The 21,183-nt window shown below is 54.0% G+C and overlaps 8 protein-coding genes across 8 annotated transcripts; 4 read left to right on the top strand and 4 right to left on the bottom strand.

The window, feature by feature from the left end:
* Positions 1 to 80: 80 nt before the first annotated feature.
* Positions 81 to 1,127, bottom strand: PG997_009810 (uncharacterized protein; the record flags this gene model as incomplete). Its single annotated transcript, XM_066814125.1, has 3 exons — positions 81 to 349; positions 478 to 843; positions 962 to 1,127. 3 exons carry the CDS (start codon positions 1,125 to 1,127, stop codon positions 81 to 83), a joined length of 801 nt encoding a protein of 266 aa, XP_066666087.1.
* Positions 1,128 to 1,732: 605 nt separating this feature from the next.
* On the top strand, positions 1,733 to 7,038 carry PG997_009811 (uncharacterized protein; the record flags this gene model as incomplete). Its single annotated transcript, XM_066814126.1, has 18 exons — positions 1,733 to 1,745; positions 1,819 to 2,123; positions 2,196 to 2,454; positions 2,541 to 2,755; positions 2,841 to 2,893; positions 3,259 to 3,846; positions 4,233 to 4,278; positions 4,521 to 4,566; positions 4,692 to 4,981; positions 5,092 to 5,242; positions 5,333 to 5,482; positions 5,572 to 5,766; positions 5,847 to 5,929; positions 5,999 to 6,048; positions 6,134 to 6,170; positions 6,270 to 6,344; positions 6,466 to 6,681; positions 6,847 to 7,038. The coding sequence occupies 18 exons, from the start codon at positions 1,733 to 1,735 to the stop codon at positions 7,036 to 7,038; spliced, it is 2,964 nt and encodes a 987-aa protein (XP_066666088.1).
* A 194-nt stretch (positions 7,039 to 7,232) lies between these two features.
* Positions 7,233 to 9,558, bottom strand: PG997_009812 (uncharacterized protein; the record flags this gene model as incomplete). Its single annotated transcript, XM_066814127.1, has 2 exons — positions 7,233 to 7,460; positions 7,510 to 9,558. 2 exons carry the CDS (start codon positions 9,556 to 9,558, stop codon positions 7,233 to 7,235), a joined length of 2,277 nt encoding a protein of 758 aa, XP_066666089.1.
* A 539-nt stretch (positions 9,559 to 10,097) lies between these two features.
* On the top strand, positions 10,098 to 10,916 carry PG997_009813 (VPS28 protein; the record flags this gene model as incomplete). Its single annotated transcript, XM_066814128.1, has 3 exons — positions 10,098 to 10,181; positions 10,234 to 10,470; positions 10,524 to 10,916. The coding sequence occupies 3 exons, from the start codon at positions 10,098 to 10,100 to the stop codon at positions 10,914 to 10,916; spliced, it is 714 nt and encodes a 237-aa protein (XP_066666090.1).
* A 1,132-nt stretch (positions 10,917 to 12,048) lies between these two features.
* Positions 12,049 to 12,931, top strand: PG997_009814 (uncharacterized protein; the record flags this gene model as incomplete). Its single annotated transcript, XM_066814129.1, has 3 exons — positions 12,049 to 12,234; positions 12,311 to 12,382; positions 12,443 to 12,931. 3 exons carry the CDS (start codon positions 12,049 to 12,051, stop codon positions 12,929 to 12,931), a joined length of 747 nt encoding a protein of 248 aa, XP_066666091.1.
* A 650-nt stretch (positions 12,932 to 13,581) lies between these two features.
* On the bottom strand, positions 13,582 to 15,512 carry PG997_009815 (uncharacterized protein; the record flags this gene model as incomplete). The annotated part of the gene is made up of 2 exons (XM_066814130.1): positions 13,582 to 15,193; positions 15,280 to 15,512. 2 exons carry the CDS (start codon positions 15,510 to 15,512, stop codon positions 13,582 to 13,584), a joined length of 1,845 nt encoding a protein of 614 aa, XP_066666092.1.
* Positions 15,513 to 16,664: 1,152 nt separating this feature from the next.
* Positions 16,665 to 17,198, top strand: PG997_009816 (uncharacterized protein; the record flags this gene model as incomplete). Its single annotated transcript, XM_066814131.1, has 2 exons — positions 16,665 to 16,712; positions 16,893 to 17,198. 2 exons carry the CDS (start codon positions 16,665 to 16,667, stop codon positions 17,196 to 17,198), a joined length of 354 nt encoding a protein of 117 aa, XP_066666093.1.
* A 525-nt stretch (positions 17,199 to 17,723) lies between these two features.
* Positions 17,724 to 20,342, bottom strand: PG997_009817 (uncharacterized protein; the record flags this gene model as incomplete). The annotated part of the gene is made up of 3 exons (XM_066814132.1): positions 17,724 to 18,361; positions 18,555 to 19,278; positions 19,458 to 20,342. The coding sequence occupies 3 exons, from the start codon at positions 20,340 to 20,342 to the stop codon at positions 17,724 to 17,726; spliced, it is 2,247 nt and encodes a 748-aa protein (XP_066666094.1).
* Positions 20,343 to 21,183: the final 841 nt, after the last annotated feature.

Here is a 21,183-nt window from a genome sequence, read left to right on the forward strand (position 1 = left end):
TTTCTTTCCTTTTTAGTTTATCAATTCTATTGAGTGTGTTATTCATACCACCCCAGTGCCTGACCTCGTATAGTATAGTGTTACTGGCGTTGCCAGAGTCGCCATCCCAAATACGCGCTGCTGCCCGTAGTGACTACTATGCCAACCCAAGTCAGCACCAGCTTGATAAGTATCGCCTTCGCTTGCCTATCGAATGCCGCTTTCTCGTTGACGCGTGGGAAGTCCTCATCCGGCACCGGCTTCCGCAGAAACTGTGCCAGCGGCGGCCAGCCATCTTTGACCTCCATGACGAGTAGCTGCTCCTTTGGTACGGACTGGATGATATCATTTTGATACAAGTCAAGGAGGACTTCAGTTGCAGGCATGATATGTCAGTATAGGAAAAGCCTTACGGCCCAGAAGGAATAGATGCCTCTCTAGGGCCCGGTGGCTGGGCTCTGGAGGTTTCTGCGGAGAATTAAAAAGATCCCTACTCACATGGACCGTACTTGCCAGGCTCGCGCCCATCCGCGACCAGCAACTCGTCAACGGACCGCTCGAACCCGCGGAGGATGCCGGGAATCCAGCGGACGGACGGCCGGGGCGCCGTCAGCAGGCCGAAGAGCGGCGGCAGGTGGCCGAGCACGTTGGCGAAGCTGGGCCACCACTGGTCGGGCGCGCGCGTGTTGAGCACGACGCGCACGCCGGGAAACAGGTCCACCAGCTCCGGCACGAACCAGATGCCCGGGATGTCGACCAGGCCCGCGTACCCCCGCACCGCCTCGCGCACCAGCTTCCGCGTAAGCGCGGCGTCGTGCTGCACGTACTTGGCGTCGCAGGCTAGTGCCCATAGCTTCGTGCGTCCTGTGAGGGTGCCCCCAGTCTCGGGTCAGTGAAAAATACTTTTTTTTTTTTTTTTGAAGATGCGGCGACTGCCTCAATCATTGGTAAAGGGGTGGGTAATGGATAGGGGCGAGCTTACTGTCATCTCCGCTCAGCCAGATCTGCGTCCCGCCGTGGTAGATGGGCCCGTCGACCAGCTTCTCCAGCGCAAGCTGCATCGACGACGTGCCTGTCCGCGAGTAGCCGGCGCCTATCACCTCCAGGGACGACCTCGATGGGTCGGGCTTGGACAAAGAGCCGCCCATGATCGAACAATTCAAATCGGCTTTAGTTGGTTGGACCAGGGTCAAGTGTGCAGTAAAATACAGCTGACTTCGACTTTCTCTAATTATATACCTAAACTATTCCCCCACCCATCTCTGGTGATTCGCCACTTTCGGGTACTTTTGTCAGGGGTTGGCATAGTCCCGCTTTATCGTATCTGACGTGAGGTTGTGTGCGGCACAGGAGGTAGGAATGGGAATCCACGAGCCGGCTCAATTACAACACTACAAACTGGTGCACATGGTGGAAAACCTGGTATATAGAGAAAGGCAATTCCTATTTAATTATCGCATAGCTGGTTTCGTGATACCTGATCCAGAAATGCGAGTTAAGCAATTGCGCCTCCCCTCCCTGCCTTTGTCTGCCCGCAAGCGGAATGTCTCTCCTATTTGTCCCTTCCCGGCAATATTGCTGTTCAGGACGGGCTTTGTCTTAGTAACCAGGACCTGGTAGATTGGACACCGGGCCAAGCATGAGGGTCGTCTCATTTTTAATCGTGTACTGGAATAGAGAGTGGTAGAACGAGTCCTGGCCATCAAGAGCAAACCCCCAAGTACAGCCACCAGCCTTGGAGCATTTACTTAGTATGAACGACCCTAGTAAGTCGACCAGATTGAGGAGAGCCTTTTGCTGTCGCCATCGTTCCAGAGGGCTAACCCACGACTTTCCCAGTCGATAATCGCATCGGTCCTATCAATCGACCGCGGCCGGCGAACGACCCATTTAACCAGCAGAATACGCAGGCCGGCACACAGAGAGCGGAAGAATGCCGCCAGTATTTCAGTGCGTTCAGCCAGTTCACGCAGCAGGAACTGCTGAGCGTGGGCGGCTTCGGGGCCGTGGTGAAATATGCCCAGGCCGACGACAAAGGGAAGCACCTCCGGAATTTCGTTGTCAAGATGCCCAAACAACTCAGGAATGAGCCTGGTGGCGAACAAGCCGAGCGAGTCTTCCGGAGGGAGTTCCTCTGGAACGTGGTATGCAAGAAGACCCCGAGTCTTGTTTCGCCCTGGAGAAGTCGACGACACGTGCTGACGAACGTTGGATAGAGGTTGATGGGCTTGAAACATATGGTCCAGCTGGCATGGTTGGACCAGTACCCGGTCGGCAACCAGCTGGGACCGGGCCCTTGGCCCAAGGGAAACGAGGATTTCATGACTGGGAGCACAAGGTGGTATTTGATGTTCGAATATCTGGCACACGGGGACCTGAGGGAGCTCATATACAGACTGAATGAGCCGCAGCCGAATATTCCGGTCGACTCTGTGCAAATCCCGGCGAGGCTTATGTGGAGGATATTTCTATGCCGTGAGTTCGCCAAGATTGGACAGCGATGGGCCTAATTGTCTCTACTCTACCGCGCAGCTAACCGTAGGATGCTTACTCCTCTCCAGTCACACGAGCCTGCATTGGACTAGCTTGGCCACGACTCACGGCGGACGAAGCACCTGTAATGGCACGAAATTTGCAGCCGATGCCTGAAAAAGTCGAGAGGATAGGGCCAACCGATCCTGTCAGCATCGTCCACTTCGACTTCGATCCGAGTAACGTTCTCATTGGGGACTTTCGGGACAATATACGTGAGCACGCGCTCCAACCGGTTTTCAAAGTAAGTGCGGATCACGAAAGGAAAAGAAGAACAAAAGAAAAGGGGGAAATAAAGGAGCTGTGCTGACCGGCCATCACTTCCCTAGTTGGGCGACTTCGGCCTGGTCGAGGAAATCACCCCACAGACCACAAGAGACACGTAGGTCACGATTGCCGTTCAATGTTTATTATGGTGATGCGTGTCTAAAATTCAATACTTAGTTTAATCGCGTTGCAAGGGCGTGGAAAACACGGGTATCTCGCACCGGTCAGTCCACCGTACTCACTTTTACACCCCAACTCGTACGCCTCGTAGGACATCTTGAACTAACCCTAAGTTTCTCATTTGAAGGAACAAGTAATATATCGGGACTTGATAAAGTATAACCTTTACACCCCGGATGCCGACACCTACGGTCCGCATACCAATGTCTGGGGCATGGGAATTGTAAGCTGATCCCAGCTCATGTTTAGAGCTTCTACATAATCTCTATCCGTATTGCTTTCCGGGATGAGTAAATACAGATGTGCTGACGTTGGCCTGTTAGACCATGTTCTCTCTCATCACGAAGAGGAAGCCTCCTGTCATCCCCATGTTCACGTCTCGGACATGCACCATGCAGGGCCAGGAAGGGGACAGCTACGGCTGGTTCCTGTGCCAGGACGAGCAGCGCCCCCGCGCGGCGCGGAGGCCATGTACCGGAGATACTCGCGGGAGCTCCGCGAGCTCGTGGCGCGCTGCATGACCTCGCACCAGCGGCAGCGCGCGACGGTGGTCTACCTCCTCCCCTGGATCCAGCTCCACATCAAGGAGGGCGACGAGCGCGAGGCGCGGGGGCAGAGCCCGGCGGGCGAGAGCAACGCGGACATCGAGAAGTTCTGTCGGCAGTACATCATCGGAGAAACCCCCGCGCCGCCCGCCGCGACCCATAACAACGAGAACGAGGACTCGGACGAGGTCGAGGCGCGCGATGTCTTGGGAGACATGGGCGGCCTCGCCGGGCTGCTGCGGGCTTTGGGTAGAGTTGCGGCGGAAAGGTTTCGGCGGGGGAACCAGGGGGATGCTGGCTACGCAGAGGCCAATGCCCAGCAGCAGCAGCGGCAGCAACAGCCGTAATTATAACAGCAACAACAGGTCAACATGGGCAACAACAGGAATCCTCCGATTTCCAACAGCGTTGGCCAGGGAAATACTTCAAATATGGATGATTGGAATTAGACCGGACCCCAACCATATCATGCGGTCGAATTTCTGCGTCTCTTAATCAGAAAAGGGGTTTGGGCCCGTGACGCAAGATTTGCGGCCATTTGGTCGAACTGAGTAGCAAATTTCGTACACATGTATATATGGATCTGAATAAAGTCGCATTGAGGATAAACTTGGTTATAAAACTATTTCATGGTCATTTAATAGGCATAGTTCCTCTTCAAGCATGTGTCACAATATTAATTATTATCATTTTACCATGAACACTAGACTACTGCTGCACACTGAATAGGGGTCAGCCTAGGTTGCGGGCGCTAGGCAAGACCGAATATCCAAGAGTACGTTTTCTGTTTACCTAGAAGCTTCAAAAAGCATAATGCGAGATACCGAAAGCGGCAGTCGACAGCATTGGCATTCTTACCCGGACAAAGAAAGGGGGTTTATGAATGGCGCATTGTGTCCAGGAACTCCATGTTCTGCGACTTGTCGCAACTACCTGGGAATTTCGGGGCTGCATACGTACGCATTGGAATTCGATCACTCGATTAAGCTTATGATACGCAGTCGATGAGGTCTCCAGACGCACTACACCAAGATGGCTAACGTGGGCCGTTATTGGGATCCAGGTAAGTGTCCACAAGAGCGCATGCAGAGGGGGCATATCAATGGAGATATACATGTAGTTATCCCTCCCTCAGATTGGGTACTTTGGCTAACTGATTTCGCTTTTCTCTCTCTTCCTGCTTGATAGATCGGCAGCGCCTCCATCCTTTGCTCAGGCCTGGCAAGGATAACCGCGTGAACGTGGCCAATCCCACCTTTCTGGCGGCTCGGTCATCCTCCCGCCGGTTCAGGGAGAACTTCGAATACACGCGCCTCATCTTAAAGAGGACTCTGGGCTGGGGTGGCTTCGGCATAGCCCTGAAATACGAACAAGTGGACGCGAACCAGCAGCATGTCGACTACATCGCCGTCAAGGTCCCGAGGGCTGCCATAGACGACATCATCCAGGCGTTCGAGGACGAAATGAGGTATTACATGGTCAGTACAATAAAACCAGGGCAATGCAATATTCCTGTGGATTGCATCCTCACTCGACTTTCAACTCTGCTCTTGGGTTTCTGCTTACTATTTATCTTGCCGTCTTGTAGAAATTCGACGCCTCCGAACACATCCCACGTCTGCTGCATTTCCCACCAGACATGACGGAGGAACAGGAGGACGGGACCCGGGCACTGCCCAAGGGCAACGATCAGTTCTGGGACGAGAACAGCACCCTTTACCCAATCGTCCACCACGCGAGTAAGCATCTACTGGCACCACAGCACACAGGCCCCTCCTCTCCCGAACTTGGCTTGCAGAGTTGACCACTGATGAGTTGCATACATACAGTGATCCTCGAGTACCTTGAGTATAGCGACTTCTTAGAGTTGATATATAAGCTAGATGGCGCATACCCAGGAAATGGTGTAACACAAGTCGCTGCTCCCGGAAAGCATCAAGTCATACCGAATAGGACTCTGTGGAGGTTCTTTCTCTGCTGTGAGTTTGGCGCGGAATGATGTTCCCCTTTTCCTTCTTCCCGTTTTAATGACCGGAACTTCAATTTGCTGAAACAAAACCTGCTGTAGTAACCAGGTCGTGTATCGCGATGGCATATCCACGAAAGTCCGACTTCCAACTGAGAGCCATGATCCGATCTCAGACGGACAACCGGCAAAGGAGGAGATCATCTGTCACCAACGCAACTGTACCATGGCACGAGGAGGTGGATGAAGACGAAGAGAGAGCTCGCCTCATCCATAAGGACCTGGACCCAGGCAATGGTAAGTCTTCACAACCTTTCCTCGAGAGGAACTTACTCAACACAGTTACAATAAACTGACGTGAATCCCTCTTGACACAGTCTTCCTCGGGTCGCCAAACCCCGAGGACGCGGAACACACGTTTAACCCTATCGCAAAGGTCAGCAAGTCTCACTTCCTCCTTGTCTGTGGTTTCATGCCACGCCTGCCTTGTACTGATAGGGATGCTAATACTTTTGATTGGGTTTCGTAGATTGCCGACTTCGGCCTAATGTATGACGCCGCAAAGGGTGATGAGGGAATGTAAGCTGGCCATTCCTCCAGTACGCGTTTGAGAAACGCAACGATCCTTAGTCAGGGAGAGACTGACCTTGGCGTAACTGCCTAGCCTGAGAACAGGAGGCAAGTTGACCTGGCATGCACCTGTAAGTAACCAACGCGTCCTCCACGTCCCATTCGAGGTTTTATGCCTAAGGAATGAAACGAGTCTGACAGCTAATACTCCCATTCTTCCCATATAACAGGAGCAGTTCGACAACAACGTATTCCAAGGTCCAGAGTCCTTTGACGCCTGGACCAACATCTGGGGCGTAGGCGCGGTAAGTCACTTATGAGTTTCACGTTTCGCTCCGCCCCTTTTACGTCCCGTCCCCTCTTCCGCTTCCTCCCCGATCAGACACGGCTTCTTGTGCGCTCCTCTGTAACATCCATTACGTCTAGATCATGTACGCTCTCATGACCCGTGCCATGTGGAGACGAAACAACCGCGAGGCGAGACGAGTCCCGACGCCGACGCCGGCGGACCCGAGCCGGATGACCGACACCTACGGGTGGCACCTAGACGAGACAGTACAGTGGCCGGGCTTCCTTGGGGTGGCGCGCCGCGACCAGGTGGACACGTTCGCGAAGGATTACGAAAAGACCTGCGTGTGCTTGGTGAGTTGTCCCCGTGAAACAACAATAGCCTCCACCCATGTTTCCCCTTCTTTTTCCCTTTCTCCTTTATTCCCTTTTCGTAGTACATCGCCCCGTAGGATTCTTATTGTTAGCAAACATTGATCTAATTTTCGGGATAATGGCAGTCATGCTATGTCTCGCGAGGTGGCCCAAACAGCGCCCCACGCTGGAAGAGCTGGTTCAGACTATCGAGGAGGCGATCAGGCGAGGGGACGAGCAGGAGGCGCAGGGGGCAACAGCGAACTAGAGACAAACGCACAGCTCGAAGCCTTCTACGACCAATATTTCCGTTCGGCCCCAGAAATGGCGGACCCCTGGGAAGGCATGTACAACTAAAAGTCATGATAAGCGCAGATGATTTAGGTAAGTAGTTTTTGGGGTGCCCTGTAGGAATATAGGACACAGCGTCGTCACAGCATCAGGTCCAGTTTCGTAAATAAAATACTGCACAGAACAATTTTTGAACAACCTGAACATGCCTACTTATTAAATGCATGTTCTTCCTTGTCTAGAGCCCAACCTGGGGCATTCTACTCGTCATCCGAAGACTCATCATCCTCGTCCATCATGTCCACTTCCTCGTCCTCTTCGCTATCGTCCTCAGGTATCGCCTCAGCCGCCAAAGCCTCCTGCTCCTCTTCCCTCCTCTTGCGGTCATCCTCCTTTCGCGCCTGCTCCAGCATGCGGGCCTTCTCAGCACCCGATTTCCGCTGAGCGACAACGTAGGCACCGACAGGGGTCTTCTCCCAGTCGAATTCCTTCAGGAACGCATCCACTTGGGGATCTGTCCCTGGGAGCAAAGTCTACCTTTGCGCGCCGTTGCTCGATGAACTTAGAGTTCGCCTCAAGCTTCTGCACTAGTAGGATCAGGCCCGACCGTAATTTGCCGTTGCTGTTACCGCCAGTCTTCTTCCTCGACTGCTTGAGCCATCGCTTCAGGGTAATGATGACGGGCAGAGCAAACTCGGGGAACGCAATATTTGTCGCCCAAAGCACAAAGTACTCGGAGAATAGCTCAACAATCTGATCGCCAACACCGTCTTGGTATACCCGGGTTCCCAGATGCGACTTGGGCGCCTTGTAGGCAACGTGGAAGTCGAAGGGCTTGAGGGTTGCGGCCTTGGGGGTCTTTCGCATCTCGGCAGAGTTCAGTACCTCAATGAGAGCCGACGAAAGAGGGATGTAAGTTCCAGTAGCTCGTGAGATTCGTAGTAATGACCGTATCAGCTGGAATCGAATAGGGAAATATGTTGCGTTGGGAATGAGTCTCATAGCCCCAAGCGTGACTTGAACAAGGGGGTAGATAAGCAATTTCAGCTGCGATTCCTTCCCTGACTCGGCTTCCTTCAGCGGGCTGCAGTGCTCTGCCAGAACACACGACCAGAAATCCAAAGAGTGCACATATTGCCAGTTGTAGACGTTTCTGTAAGACTCTTTGTGGTTGTTCACGATACTGTTTCGCAGGTGAATAGCGAGCTGCCGGATGAAACCGAATGCTGTCGTGTAGCCGATGCCCTGGTCGATACCCCAAAGCTCGGCCGCCGAGTTCTTCATAAGGTGAATACCTTGGATTGTGTTGACGTTTGTAACCCGTGCGCCGGCGATGAGGCCTTGATACGTAGCCTTCAGAACGACCTCTCGGATGCCCTTGTCACCAATGACCACAAGTTTGCGCAGCACCAAGAACGCCGTGATTCGGGTAGACTCGCTGCTGGTGTGTAGCGACCAGAACCCGACAACTGTCTTGATCAGGACCTTTAATAACTTCCTGAAGCTGAGCATGTACGGAATCAGGGGAGTTAAGGCTGACAGGGTCAGTTTCAGAGTGGCGTCATCCGACAGTGTACCCAGAAGGTGAAGGATGGCGGATGTGAAACTCCTGAGAAGTACAGACAACGTCTTAAACTTCTTGGACTCGGTGGGCACATGGACCTTGCCAGAAGCGGACTCCTTGACAGGAATATGATGTTGCAGCACCTCGGGTATTTGCTTCAGGGCAACAACGAGGATATCGTGAAACACCTCTGGGCTCGAGATGTTGTATTTTTGCCTTCTCTCGCCCTCGGCGTCGTCTTCGTTCAAGTGCGCAGCAGAACGGAAAGCCAGCACGACTTGTCGCGTGGCCCTCAGAGAGTGGTTCTCGACCATGGAGGTCTTCCAACGCGCCACCATCTCCCGCGTCAATTCATCGTCGTCCACAGGTTCTTCATCGGAGTCCTCGGCGGATTTCTTGGATGCCTTCTTCCGCTTCTTCTTGGGCTGCTCCTCTCCTTCGCTCAGGTCGTCCACTTCAGCTAGATCAGCATCGTCGAACTCCAGTGCTTCGGGGTCGTTCTCCTTCAAGAACTTGTAGAATTCCGGGTCGTCTTTTGCCAGGGCGTCCATCGCATCCTTGCTCATGCCAACCGCATTGTCCATCTCTTCGTCGGCAGCGTCCTCGTCGTCACTTCCGAATTGCTGTTCGTCTGCGGACGAGGCATCGTCGTCGTCGCTGCCATCCTCGAATGGGTCTTCATCATCGCCGGCGGGTTGGTCTCGTTTCCGCTTGCCCAACTGCTTGGCAGCAGCCTTCCCATCCTTTGACTTGTCCAGGATCTCGAAGCCGCCGCCGAAGAAGTCGTCCACGCTCATCTCTCCGACATTGGGGGTTTTGTCCTTGCCAACCTTCTTGGGGGCATCGGGATCGTTAGGGCCCTTGAAGAACTCGCCATCTTTCGTCGTCTTCAGCTGCTTCTTGGCCTTGACCTGGGCTCGCTGCTTGACCTTGGCGGCTGCTTTCCGCTGATCTAAAACACCCTTCAAGTGCTTTGACTCGAACTTCTTCGTCGCCTTGAAGTTCTTCTTAGCGCCGGCCATCTTGACTATCGGCTGAGAAAAATGCGCAGGTGTCGAGAAATTGGGTGTGATTGTTGACCTACACACCTTCTTTCACGAGGGTATGGTACTGTTAGTTCCTTGAGCCGGTCGCTCTTCTGCTTGCCAACATGAAATTTTTAGGTGGAGCAAAGCGCCGATAAGACTTATCAGAGCTGAGCTAGGCAAAAAAGAGGGAGTCGGTCTTGGCAGGTACTCGCAGCGTAGTGGGGGCTCCACGGTTACCTAATCCAGGGCACTTGAGCCTCTGCTGTACTGCGGCGGTCGCATCTGGGCCAGAAGTATGTATGCCCGTAGGTACAGCTGTTTTGCGTGATTACATCCGATCGGAGCATAGTGGATCGCAGTCTTACATTGGTTCTTGTCCTTGTCCTTTAATATCTAGACTTTATCTTGCTCAATACCAACAAAACTCTTGGACTTGGGGCCTGGGGTTTCTGGGCGATAGAACCTCGCACCAAGTGCAACTTCCATGATCATCTGTAGATGTGACGTCTCCTGGTGACGTCAGCAGCTTCACGATGATATCCAGGCAGGCTTATGCGCCGACGCCTCATAGCTATGTCCCAAACACGACCTTATCTGCGACGATAGATCTGGATGAGGTACGTAGCTCAAATTCCCTGGGTGCGCTCAATACTGATGTACATGATATAGGAGGTCAAGTTGGCAGAAACACGTGCGGAACGGGATTTGCAGGATTCTCTTGCCGAGATCTTTTCCATCATCGTTACCCTCGATGAGTTAGAGAAGGCCTTCCTAAAAGATGCCATTCCCGAGGCCGATTACACGGAGATCTGCGAAAGATCCTTGAAACAGTACAAGTCGATTCTCGCCGACGAAACTGTTGCCAACGCCTTTGTTGGTTTGGAAGAGTTTAAGGCTGAGTGGGATGTACGAATACATGACCGGGAACTGTTGCAGGAGAACGCTAATGTGGTGTACAGCTGGAAGTGCCTCGGGCAACAGAACGTCTCAAAGTTGGCATGCCTTCTACCGCCGTCACCGCCTCGACCAGTAGCGCTCCTGCGCCGCCTTCGTCGACCAGCAACATGTCGGGGGCCCTCATCTTGGAAGCGACCCAGGACTTTATTACCTTCTTGGATGCTTTGCGGCTTGGGCTTCTTGCTAAAGATCAACTGCATCCTCTCCTCACAGACGTCATCCAGAGCGTGAACAAAGTGACGGACCGCGACTTTGAGAATCGAGGGAAGATCGTCCAGTGGCTTATCACGTTGAACCAGATGAGAGCCACCGAGGAATTGAGCGAGCAGCAGGCCAGAGAGTTGGAGCTGGATATCAACTCGGCGTACCAAGGGTTTAAGAGCACCCTGACCTGACCTGAACCTGGCGGGCGAGCACTATCAAACAACCGAACCGAACACGGGCAGATTGACCATGTCATGCCGATCCGTTCAGGCCAGGGTCGAAGCCGGCGGAGAACAAAATTGCATGATGTCGAGTTTTGAATTGCAGTGTACGTTAGGGAGGCCTACACTTGGACCATGTTTCGTATATTGTGGCCTTGATGATGGAAACTGCCTACTAAACCACATGTGGCTTTGTAACCCGACTGAGTGTCGCGCAAAGGCATCAGTTGATGCTCTGCGCTATTTTTAGTTTCATTGGACCGATTGCTATTGATTATTGATCTGTTGCAGGTTAAATATTAATGTATTTGAGCTCTTTCTCCTTTAGCTCATGTGAATGTCTGGTGAGTGTTTGGTCAACTACCTGCTAAGGTATAGGCATGTAACCAGGGAGGAGTGTCACAGAAACAACCCCTTCAAGCTGTTACCCAGTGCTGTGACCAGGGTACCTCCTTCAATGTTAGGTAGGAACATGGAAGGGGTACGTACACGCACCTCCCGCTTCCAGTGTCAGTGTGCCCCACCCATCAAATCGTTCATGAAATAGGGCGGCTTTGGGCGCTGACAGCCAGAAAGGACGGCGGCCAGTTTCATCAGTTGTCAACTTCCATTTTCCACTTTCTCCCGTGCGAATCCCTCTACCAGATCGAATTTTACTCGAGTGAATTGGCTCTGCCTGGTGCAAAGTCGCAAGACACCGTTTTTTATACCCATTGTCAGACCTCGGATTTGCGACAGCAACGAACCGCCCATTTCGGCCGTCGATTCCCCCTCCCGCTGACATTCTTTTCACCCTCAAAGCGCGATAAGATAAAAACCACAGCCAACTGCCTAGTTGTTGCCCCACGAAAGAGCGAAACATTGAAACCTCGCATCCATCCGCCTTCGTCCCTACTCCATTCGCGCCCCAAACCCTTGAGCAGTCGGAGTTCTCTCGAGGCACCTTCCCTACGATTTTTAAACCTCATTTCAGGTTGCCAACTTCCTCTACTGAATTGCGCATCTTTTGTGCATTTGACATCCATTTCCTTCTCTCTCCCCCGCCTCTCCAAGCGAAGAAAAATTCCCGACACATCCCCACCAACCACACACAACCGTCAAAATGGCCGAGCAGCAAGTCGACCTCAAGACGATTCCCGTCTCGCCCGAGGGTGAGCACGAGGAGACTTCCCAAGTCGATATGGATGGAAAGCTGGTGACGGTGTTTCACGACAAGGATAACTTCAATGTCAAGCACCCTCTTCAGAACAAGTGGACTTTGTGGTTCACCAAGCCCTCGAGCGGCAAGGTACGTTCCTACGTCTTCGGCTGAAAGCCGCCTACCTCACGTGCCCTTTGGAATAATACTAACAATTGTATTGCAGGGTGACAACTGGAACGATCTGTTGAAGGAAGTCATCACATTCAACTCGGTCGAGGAGTTTTGGGGGATCTACGTGAGTAATGTCTTGCCCTTGCTGTCGCAGGACGCCCTACTAATGCAACGCAACCCGTAGAACAACATCGCTCCCGTCAGCGACCTGGCCCTCAAGTCCGACTACCACCTCTTCAAGGAGGGCGTGCGCCCCGAATGGGAGGACCCCCAGAACAAGCACGGTGGCAAGTGGTCCTACAGCTTCAAGGATAAGCGCAACTGCGACATCAACGACATCTGGCTGCACACCATGCTGGCTGCCATTGGCGAAACGCTCGAGGAAGAGGATGACGGCGAAGTCATGGGTGTTGTCGTCAACGTGCGCAAGGCTTTCTTCCGTATCGGTGTCTGGACACGCACAATCGGTAAGAGCATCCCTAACAGGGGCGACGGCGACGTTGCTGGCGGAAAGGGCCGATCCGTGCAGAAGGGCCAGGACATCCTGATGCAGATCGGCAAACGCTTCAAGGAGATTCTCAAGCTCCCTGCCAACGAGCCTGTTGAGTACTCCGGCCACACCGATGCTGCTCACAGTGGAAGCACGCGTGCCAAGGCCAAGTTCACCGTCTAAGGTCAAAATTTGGAACGCACGAGGTGCGAGCCTTGCATGAATGTATTTGCTATGGATACAATTGCCTGACCTCTACCCTGATTGCCCCGACATGGTCATGTTTTGGAGCCATGAAGACCCTTGGAGGGTATGCAGGAACGATGGCAGCAGAGTCTAAGAGGGACTTTGACCACGATCCCAGGTGTCATCTACATCTCCCATCGCCCACAAGATGTGGCGGAAGTTTTAATAATGGAGAATATACAAAAGGGACGCGCAGCATTGTCAGTAGTTATCTACGAGCTGTGCCAGTACATCATCAGTTGGGGCAGTAGAGACGCCCGGCTACATACCGCGTAATTGCAATATATTGATCTCATGACCAAAGTCCAGAAGCCCGTTACGTGCTGCTTGTGTTCTGCTGAAGCCCAGTGAGAATCATGTGATAAGTATCAATGTTTTATTTAATTCCCTGCAGCAAGAGTGCCTCCATGGGGTTTGATGTTTGCTCTATATACGCAGCCAACCCCGTTTTCATGTATAAAGTTTGTCTTTCTTAGGTGGATTCCCGTTGACAATGCAGGGAGTTGAGTGGAAACCCTCGAGAAGGATTCGAGTATCATTTTTTCGTAATCGTACATGATCGACCAACCTGCTAGTTGGTTGGCCATTTACATCTCATCGCCGCTGAAGTCCTCCTTGAAGACGGCGCCGACGAGCGTCTTCTTGTTGACCTTGCCCATGGCGTTGCGGGGTATGCTCTCGACGACGCGCAGGACCTGGGGGATCTTGTAGTTGGCGAGGCGGTCGCGGAGGGCGCGGCGCATGTCCATGGGCTTCCAGCCCTTGGGCTTGTAAGCGTCGTGCAGGACGATGACGGCGCCGACCTTCTGGCCCCATTTGCCCGAGGGCACGGCCAGGACGGCGGCCTCGGCGACCTCGGGCAGGGACAGGAGCTCGCGCTCGACCTCGAGGGCCGAGACCTTTTCGCCGCCCGACTTGATGATGTCGGCCGACTGGCGGCCCAGGATGAAGTACATGGACCCCCGGGCCCAGTCGCCCGACGAGCCGGACCCGGTGCCCGTGGCGACGGGCCGACGGAGCGCGATGTCGCCCGTCTTGAACCAGCAGCCCCGGCCGTCCTCGCCCTCGACGAATTCTTTCGCCGTGGCCTCGGGGTTGCGCCAGTACTCCCGGAAGACGTTGGCGCCGCGCAGTTGGATCTCGCCACTGTGCTCGCGGCCGCCCTCGGCCGAGTCCTCGGTTACGATCTGCTTGGTCTCGGGGTCGACGAGGCGGGCCTCGACGCCGGGGAGCGGCCAGCCGACAGAGCCGTCCACACGGTCCGTGTAGTCGAGGCCGCACGAGAGGGCCATGCCGACCTCGGTCATGCCGTAGCGCTCGAGCAGGACGTTGCCGTGGCTCAGGTCGCGCCAGGCGCGCTTCACGGGCGTCGGCAGCGCCGCGGAGCCGGAGATGGACACGCGCATGTTCTCCGGGTTGATGGCGGTGCGCGCCGCTGTCGCGATCGGGGCGGGCAGATTTGGGTGCGTCGAGAGCAGGCGGGTGTAGACGGTGGGGACGACGGTGAAGAAAGTAATGGGCGCGCTGGACAGGTGTGCGTATTTGGCCTCGTTTTCGGCGGTGGCGGCGGAGTCGCCATTGGTGACGCCGTTGCTAGTGCCATTGCCATTGGTCTGCAGGAATGGCTTTGCGAACCGGCGCCATACAGTATCGGCGTTGAACGGAAACAGGAATTCGATTGTGCTTCCGGCGAAGAGAGGGGTGAGGATGGCGTTGACGGTGCCGTGGATGTGGTGGAGGGGCAGGACGTGCAGGAGCCGGTCGCGGGGCGTGTACTTCCAGGCCGAGATCAGCGAGTTACATTGCGCCGTCAGTGCGGTCTCGGGCAGCAGGACGCCCTTGGGCCGGTTCGTGGTGCCCGAGGTGAAGAGCATCATGCCCGCACCTTCGGTGTCGGCATCGTCACTGCTGAGGTGGGCTTGGGCGGCTCCATTTGTTTCCCCATTTTCGGCACTAGAAGAAGTCCCGCCCAGATGCTTGGGCAGCTCGACGAGTTTGGGGTGAGGATGCGGTGTGGGATTCGGGGACGGGTCTGGGAATGGCGTCGAGAGGACTTCCTGTGCTTTGGTGGTATACTTGGCCGAGTGCAGGAGCAGCAGGGCTTCCGAGTGCGACAGGATGTATTGCAGCTCGGCGGGGGGAAGGGTGGTGAAAGCGGCAGCGCAATGGCACGTGCCGCCAGAATCGCAAGCAGGGTTACTTGGTTTGTCGGTTAGCTTTCGTTATAATGGACGGCTTTTTGACTTTTGCGCCAAACAGGATCCCAGGGACATAATAACAAAGACCAATGCGTACCGACATAGTCGTAGCTGTTCTCAACTAGGAATGCTATTCGCTCTCCCCGGATGTCCGATCTGCCGGCGGCCTCGTATAGCCGATTACGGGTGCGCGCAACGTCGGGGAGAAGCTCGCCGTACTTGAAGCTACGTCCAGAGAGGCAATGAACAACGGCCGTCGAGTCTGGGTCATGTTTCGATATGGCCTCGAAGAGAGGCAGTCTGGGCAGGGTGGAGGCCATCCTGGAGTGCAGCAGGCCGGCAGTGGCAGCGAAGGGTTTAGTTAATCGTGGTAGCAGTGATGGTGGTGGTGGTGGTCCGGAAAAGAGTGACGACAGCGTCCGCGGCTTGCTACGACTAATGCAGGCAACAGACCGTTGTTCAACTGGGAAAAGAGAGGAAACAGACGCAAGACGCAAAGCAGGGCCGGCAATATTACTACACAACAGCATTACGGGGACTCCTCAGAAACCGAAAGGGAAAAAAGGGGACCGTTCCAAGGAAAGACAAGTATAAAAAAGAGCCGATCTCCGAGGGCCGTCCGATGTGTTGTGCGCCTCTCTGCTTGACTGACTTTGTCGGTCTGGCTGTGTGAGTAGTATCAGTTCCCGTCAGTATGTACCTAATGAGTGTCCCGGGTAGAGCAAGTGTGTGAACCACCCTGGTATCACTACTTCTGTACTAATGTACGCAATGTGCTGCCAAGATGCTGCTGCTGCCGCCGCCGCTGCTACTGCCCGTGTGCTTGGTTGCAGGTGTAGGTTAGGTGCTTTTCGGGAAGAAAAATGCCTGCAGCATACAGAAGATCCGCTTGGCCAGGGTTCTACTCCCCAATGGCTGACATGCCGTATTCCGAAGAGGTGGACAAAACTGCCGTTGGTTTTTCTTGATTACCTTAGCTAATAAGACGCCGTGCAATGTTCCAAAGTAGAAATCTCAGGGTTACATCCAGGTAGGTCATTGATCAATGAGAAGGGGGGTGCCGGTGGTGTGTGGTAGGAGAGATCGGGATTGTGCAGCATCTTTCCAATTGCATTTTGCCCCTTGGGTTTTTCGACGCCGTCCGTTCTCTCAGTTCTCTATCTAATCTACAGGCACATACCGAATCGCCGGTCCGCCTGACCCGGAAGCCCAATCCCCTCCCAACTCTAAATCCATCGCAGAGAATGAAGTCAGACAGACAGTCACCCACCAGCCGGATCCGAATATCCCATCCGTAAAGTAGTACATGAGTAACCATACCGTGCCAAATTGCACTGTACACTATCGCCAACCCTCCATTGATTCAACCATCAAAGTGCCACAACCACCGACGCCCTGCACCTGGCAATACTGTTTAGATGTTTGCTCGGCATCTCCGCGCCGGCACCAAGGCTTATCGCCAACTCTCCAGCATGGCCACCTCCTCGAAGACGCCTATGGAGGATACCATCCGCAGCAAAGTAAACCACCCCTCACACTCCCACTTTCACCCACACATCACCCCAGCCAAGAACCCCCGACTTCGATGCTGCACACATTACAATCCCCAACAAAATAAAACCACCCCTTGCTTATTCTCCAGAATCACATGACTTCGACTTCTTCAATGTACGATCTCACCTACTAACAAACAACCACAGATAACCGCTTCCCTAGCGCCCTCGCGCCTGGAAATCTACAACGACTCGCACAAGCACGCCCACCACGCGCCCATGGCGGACAGCACCTCCAAGGAGACGCACTTCCGGCTCGTCATCGCGTCGGCCGAGTTCCGGGCCAAGGCCCGCCCCGCCCGCCACCGCATGGTGTACGCCCTGCTGCGGGACGAGATGGCCCAGGACCATGGCATCCACGCGCTGCAGCTCAAGACGCTGACGCCCGAGGAGGACGCGCCGGCCGACGAGGGCGACCAGGGGGCCGAGGCCAGGGAGGCCGAGTCGGGCTGAACGGGAAGGAAGACTGGCTGGTCGGTTCTGCGACTTTGGGTCATTGCGTGTCCTGGGTAGAAGACTGATTTGTGGCCGACGACCATAGAGTGTAAGATAAGGCTTCAATATGCCTCATTGGGCCGTCAGAGCCAGCAATCGAAAAATAATGATTCTTAAGACCACAAGATCTTCATCTATCTTTGCGTAGTGCAATGTAATTGCCTGCAGCCACAGATTCTGCCAGACCAAATTTTGGAAGCATGTAAATATAATGAATGGGAAGCTCCTTCATTGCTAGGTGGTTCTTTGGATTGCTCAAGCTATTCCTATATTCTGGATCAACAGTCATAAAGGGATATATATCCTGCTCGTACAAGAAGCCAATTCCTTTTGCCACCTGAAAGGGCCTTCCACACTATCTGTGTAGGTCTCGCGTCATTCTCTTACACATTCAACCGCCATGGGGTATCGCTTGAATTACATGATCATAAACATCTCCTTCCGTCTTCGTCCTTCGGACAACCGTGTATGTGTGTGCCTGCATCACTCTTTCTGGCCAGAGGTCGGAGTACCACCCGGCGGCGCAGAGCTATTGACAATGCTTTCCTGGTCTCGCCTCATCTTCTTGGCCAGGAATTTCTCCCACGACCTGGCTCTTTTCTTTGGGTCGTTGGCATGTTTTCTGGGGCCCAGCCACGGAGCGGAGGATCTGGGCAGGCCGCCGCAGGTCGACGATGGTTGCAAAGTTGCCGAGGGGGTCGAGCGCTCACTTTGGCGGCTGCTCAAGGTACGGCTGAATTTTCTCTTGGGGGATGCAGCAATAACTTCGTCCCCTGCTGGTCGTTTGCGAGAAAAGATCTCTGAAGTCGAATGCCTTAGTGAACCCGCTGGCGGCTTGGGCTTTCGCGCTTCTGTTATCGTGCCGTCAAGGGGATCACTTTGGCTTCCTCGCAATTCCTGGTGTCCTTGTGGATGTCCCGCCGGCACGGTAGAGTCCGCACCGTTTGCCAAGTCTACCACTTCTTCTTCTGGTTGGGCAAGAACCTGATCTAAAAGACGTGCTGTGCCGATAGCCGGTGTCGGCGGTAATGCAAGTGTCGGTTCTGCCGGCGGCAACGATTTTGGAAGCGGGCCTCTCCTTGAACCTGCAACTCTAAGATGACTTCGAGCTCCTTCTGCCTCTTCCGGGTGTTTTTCAAACACCGTCTCGAGATTGTCCCTCGTTATAATCCCCCCACGGAATTGGAAATGTGCATTATCGACCGTTTCCATGTACCACTCAATGGCGGTGAGTGGTTTTTTGAGCTTTCAAGATCGAATCCAAGGACATATGGGACGAAACCCTCAGTCCAAGCCCGGATGAAGTCATCATACTGATATGTTGCGAGGGCTTTTTGCGTTGCAACTGTTGTATGTAAACACATGCTTTCACAAATTCCCAAATATTGCCATGGTTCTTATATGCGGGGTACGCATTCGTATACTGGTCGAAAGGTGTATGTTCTGCGTTCCTTTCAACCATCTCGCGTTGCTGCGGAACTTCATCAACCACCATAGCATCCTGCTCGGCTACTGATGTTTGATTGTGGATCTCAGCTGGCTTGGAGCATCCAGCGGCGTGTACGCTAGAGGAGGGGTGCCCAGATCGAACCTGTGCCTTGTAGTAGGCGATATTCAGTTTGGCTTGCTTCAGCTGTTCCTCAAGATCTGCTAGCCTCTCTTCAAGGTTTGTGTCCTCTTGATCATGCATGCTATTTTGTTCTACTGGCTGAGCGACAGGCTCATCGGGTCGAGGCCCGGAGTCATCGCCGCTAGGGTCTGGCACAGGAACTGTCGAGTTGGGCACCGACAACTGGACATGGGGAGCTGGCAAAGGAGCAGCTACCGGCGGCGGAGGCGAGAAAGTCAAGGGACGATCTGAGGGGGACGATGGGTGGCCGTGAGAGCTAGACAAAGGACTCTGTGCTATTCGAGGCGGCAAGAGCGGAGTAGGAGGCTTGTGTTTGGGTGATTGTGGAGGCACATGCAACTGCTTTGAACCAAGGGACACCTGTGTTTCCCTTATAAGAGTCTTCGGGGGGATTTGCCATTGGTGTCTCTGAATGGAGTATGTAGAGCTTTATGGTTCTCAGTTGATGGAACAATAGAAGATGATGCCTCGTCACTGAATGAGGACTCTGGCACGTATTTATGAGGTCTTGCTTTCGGGGGAGGGGCCCTAAGCCCAGATGTTATCAAAGGTTTTGTCGGTGGTAGATCATCCGTCAACAATCCTACGACGTTGACACGGGGCATGAGCCGGTGTTTTCTTGCCGCTTTCACCTTCGGTGGCTCAGATGCGCTCTTCGAGCTCTGCGGTTCAGGGAAGGTACTGGGTACTTGAACTTGCTGTGCCGAAGGTGGCGTTGGATTCGGCTCTACAGCTTTATGCGGTGGAGGAGGCATCATATCTCTGTCATAAGCAGCCGGCTGTACAATCTCCAGCTCTTCGTCCATAGCTGGGCTGCTAGAAGGGAAATCGTCGAAAACGGGTCGCTTTTGTAGGTTGGAGATACCGGGACCAACTTGTAAGGGTGGCCTCGCAGGTAGTTGAGTCTCGAATGGTTGCTCGAGAGACGATTGGTCTCGTCGAGAATTAGGACCGTCGGGGCTACTGACGGGCTGCATCATGGCAGCAGGAGGTGCCGGCAGCTGTGAGGTGAATGAATCATCATCAGACTCCTCCTCTGGTGGTTCTGACCTAGGGACTGGCGGAGGGGACGAATTCCAGCCTGAAATCGGGGTACCAGGTGAAGAATCGCCATCTTCTCCATGAGCCAGATTCGAACGAGTTCCCGAGGGTGACGTTGGAACAGCTGCGGTTTCCCTATGAAGCACACTTGGTGATTGACTTGCAATAGCAGAGCTCTGCTGCTGGGGCTCCTGGAGTTGACGAGAATGAAAGTCGGACAAGTTGTCAAGCACCTCTACGGTCACATTGGCCAGCCCTTGGGGACGTCTGAATAGGTCTTCTGCCCATGAGGTGGGCTCACGCAGAAGCTTCTCTTGGTCGGCCGGGACCCTGAAGATACGACGAGGTAGCTTTCCTTGTCCGAGCACGTCTAGGGCAAAGTCGAAGGGTGGAGAGCTGGGCTCACGTGTAGGTATTGAGCGCTTCACCATGGTGTCCATTGGTGCTGCATCAATGAGATGGTGCAGGTCGTCTGCATTGGAGCAAATCAGTCAGTGCAGCCCAGATCTGTCTGTCGGGCAATTGTCGATCTCGAGGCACTATAGCAATCTGTGGCGGATAGGTGGTGGATGTGTCAAGCAGAGCAGCTCCAGATAACTTTAAGTTGGTGATCCTTGCCAAGACCTGGGGGACGCGGTCTGACGAACCCAAGACGCGTTGCGGGGCTTTCGCTCTCTTTCAATGCTCTTTCTTTCTTTGCTATGAGGTACCTAACCAGGCCGTTGTCAGTGGTGGGTGACGGCGCTACCCAAGTGCCAAGCCGCAGTGAACCTTAGAATCTTAGTGGGGGGACAATTGCCAATACTAAACCCAGTGGGGCCTAGATCGGGTTGCAGTGCATCCTCAACACTCGTCGGACTCGATGCTAACGGACGGGAGCTGCCCATTAGGTGCTGGTAATGCACGCAGGCACGTCTTACCCAGGCAGTCAGGCAGGTAGATATCTCCAAATCGGTAGGTAGGTACGTATGGAGTCATCGGACGGACATAAACCACGCAACAATCACCTCAAGACTCTCCTCACAAGGGCCTCATTCACAAGATTGGAAGTGTTGGTCCTGCGTTGTTTTCTTGCTTTCGCCTTTGCACGCCGAGGCCTTGCTACTACCAAGTACCTAGATCCAATCATTGATTTGACACAACTCGAGTTACGATAACAAAATTGTCCCAGCCAGGTCACGTCACAGAGCGCAAGCGTGAACCTTCATTGCTTCTCCGTCCCTGGCGCAGATCGGATGCGTATGCCTACCTGGTCGTAAAGTGCATGACCCC

Source organism: Apiospora hydei, assembly GCF_038363865.1.
Source record: "Apiospora hydei strain CBS 114990 chromosome Unknown utg000007l_segment0_segment0, whole genome shotgun sequence".
Lineage (NCBI taxonomy): Eukaryota > Fungi > Ascomycota > Sordariomycetes > Amphisphaeriales > Apiosporaceae > Apiospora > Apiospora hydei.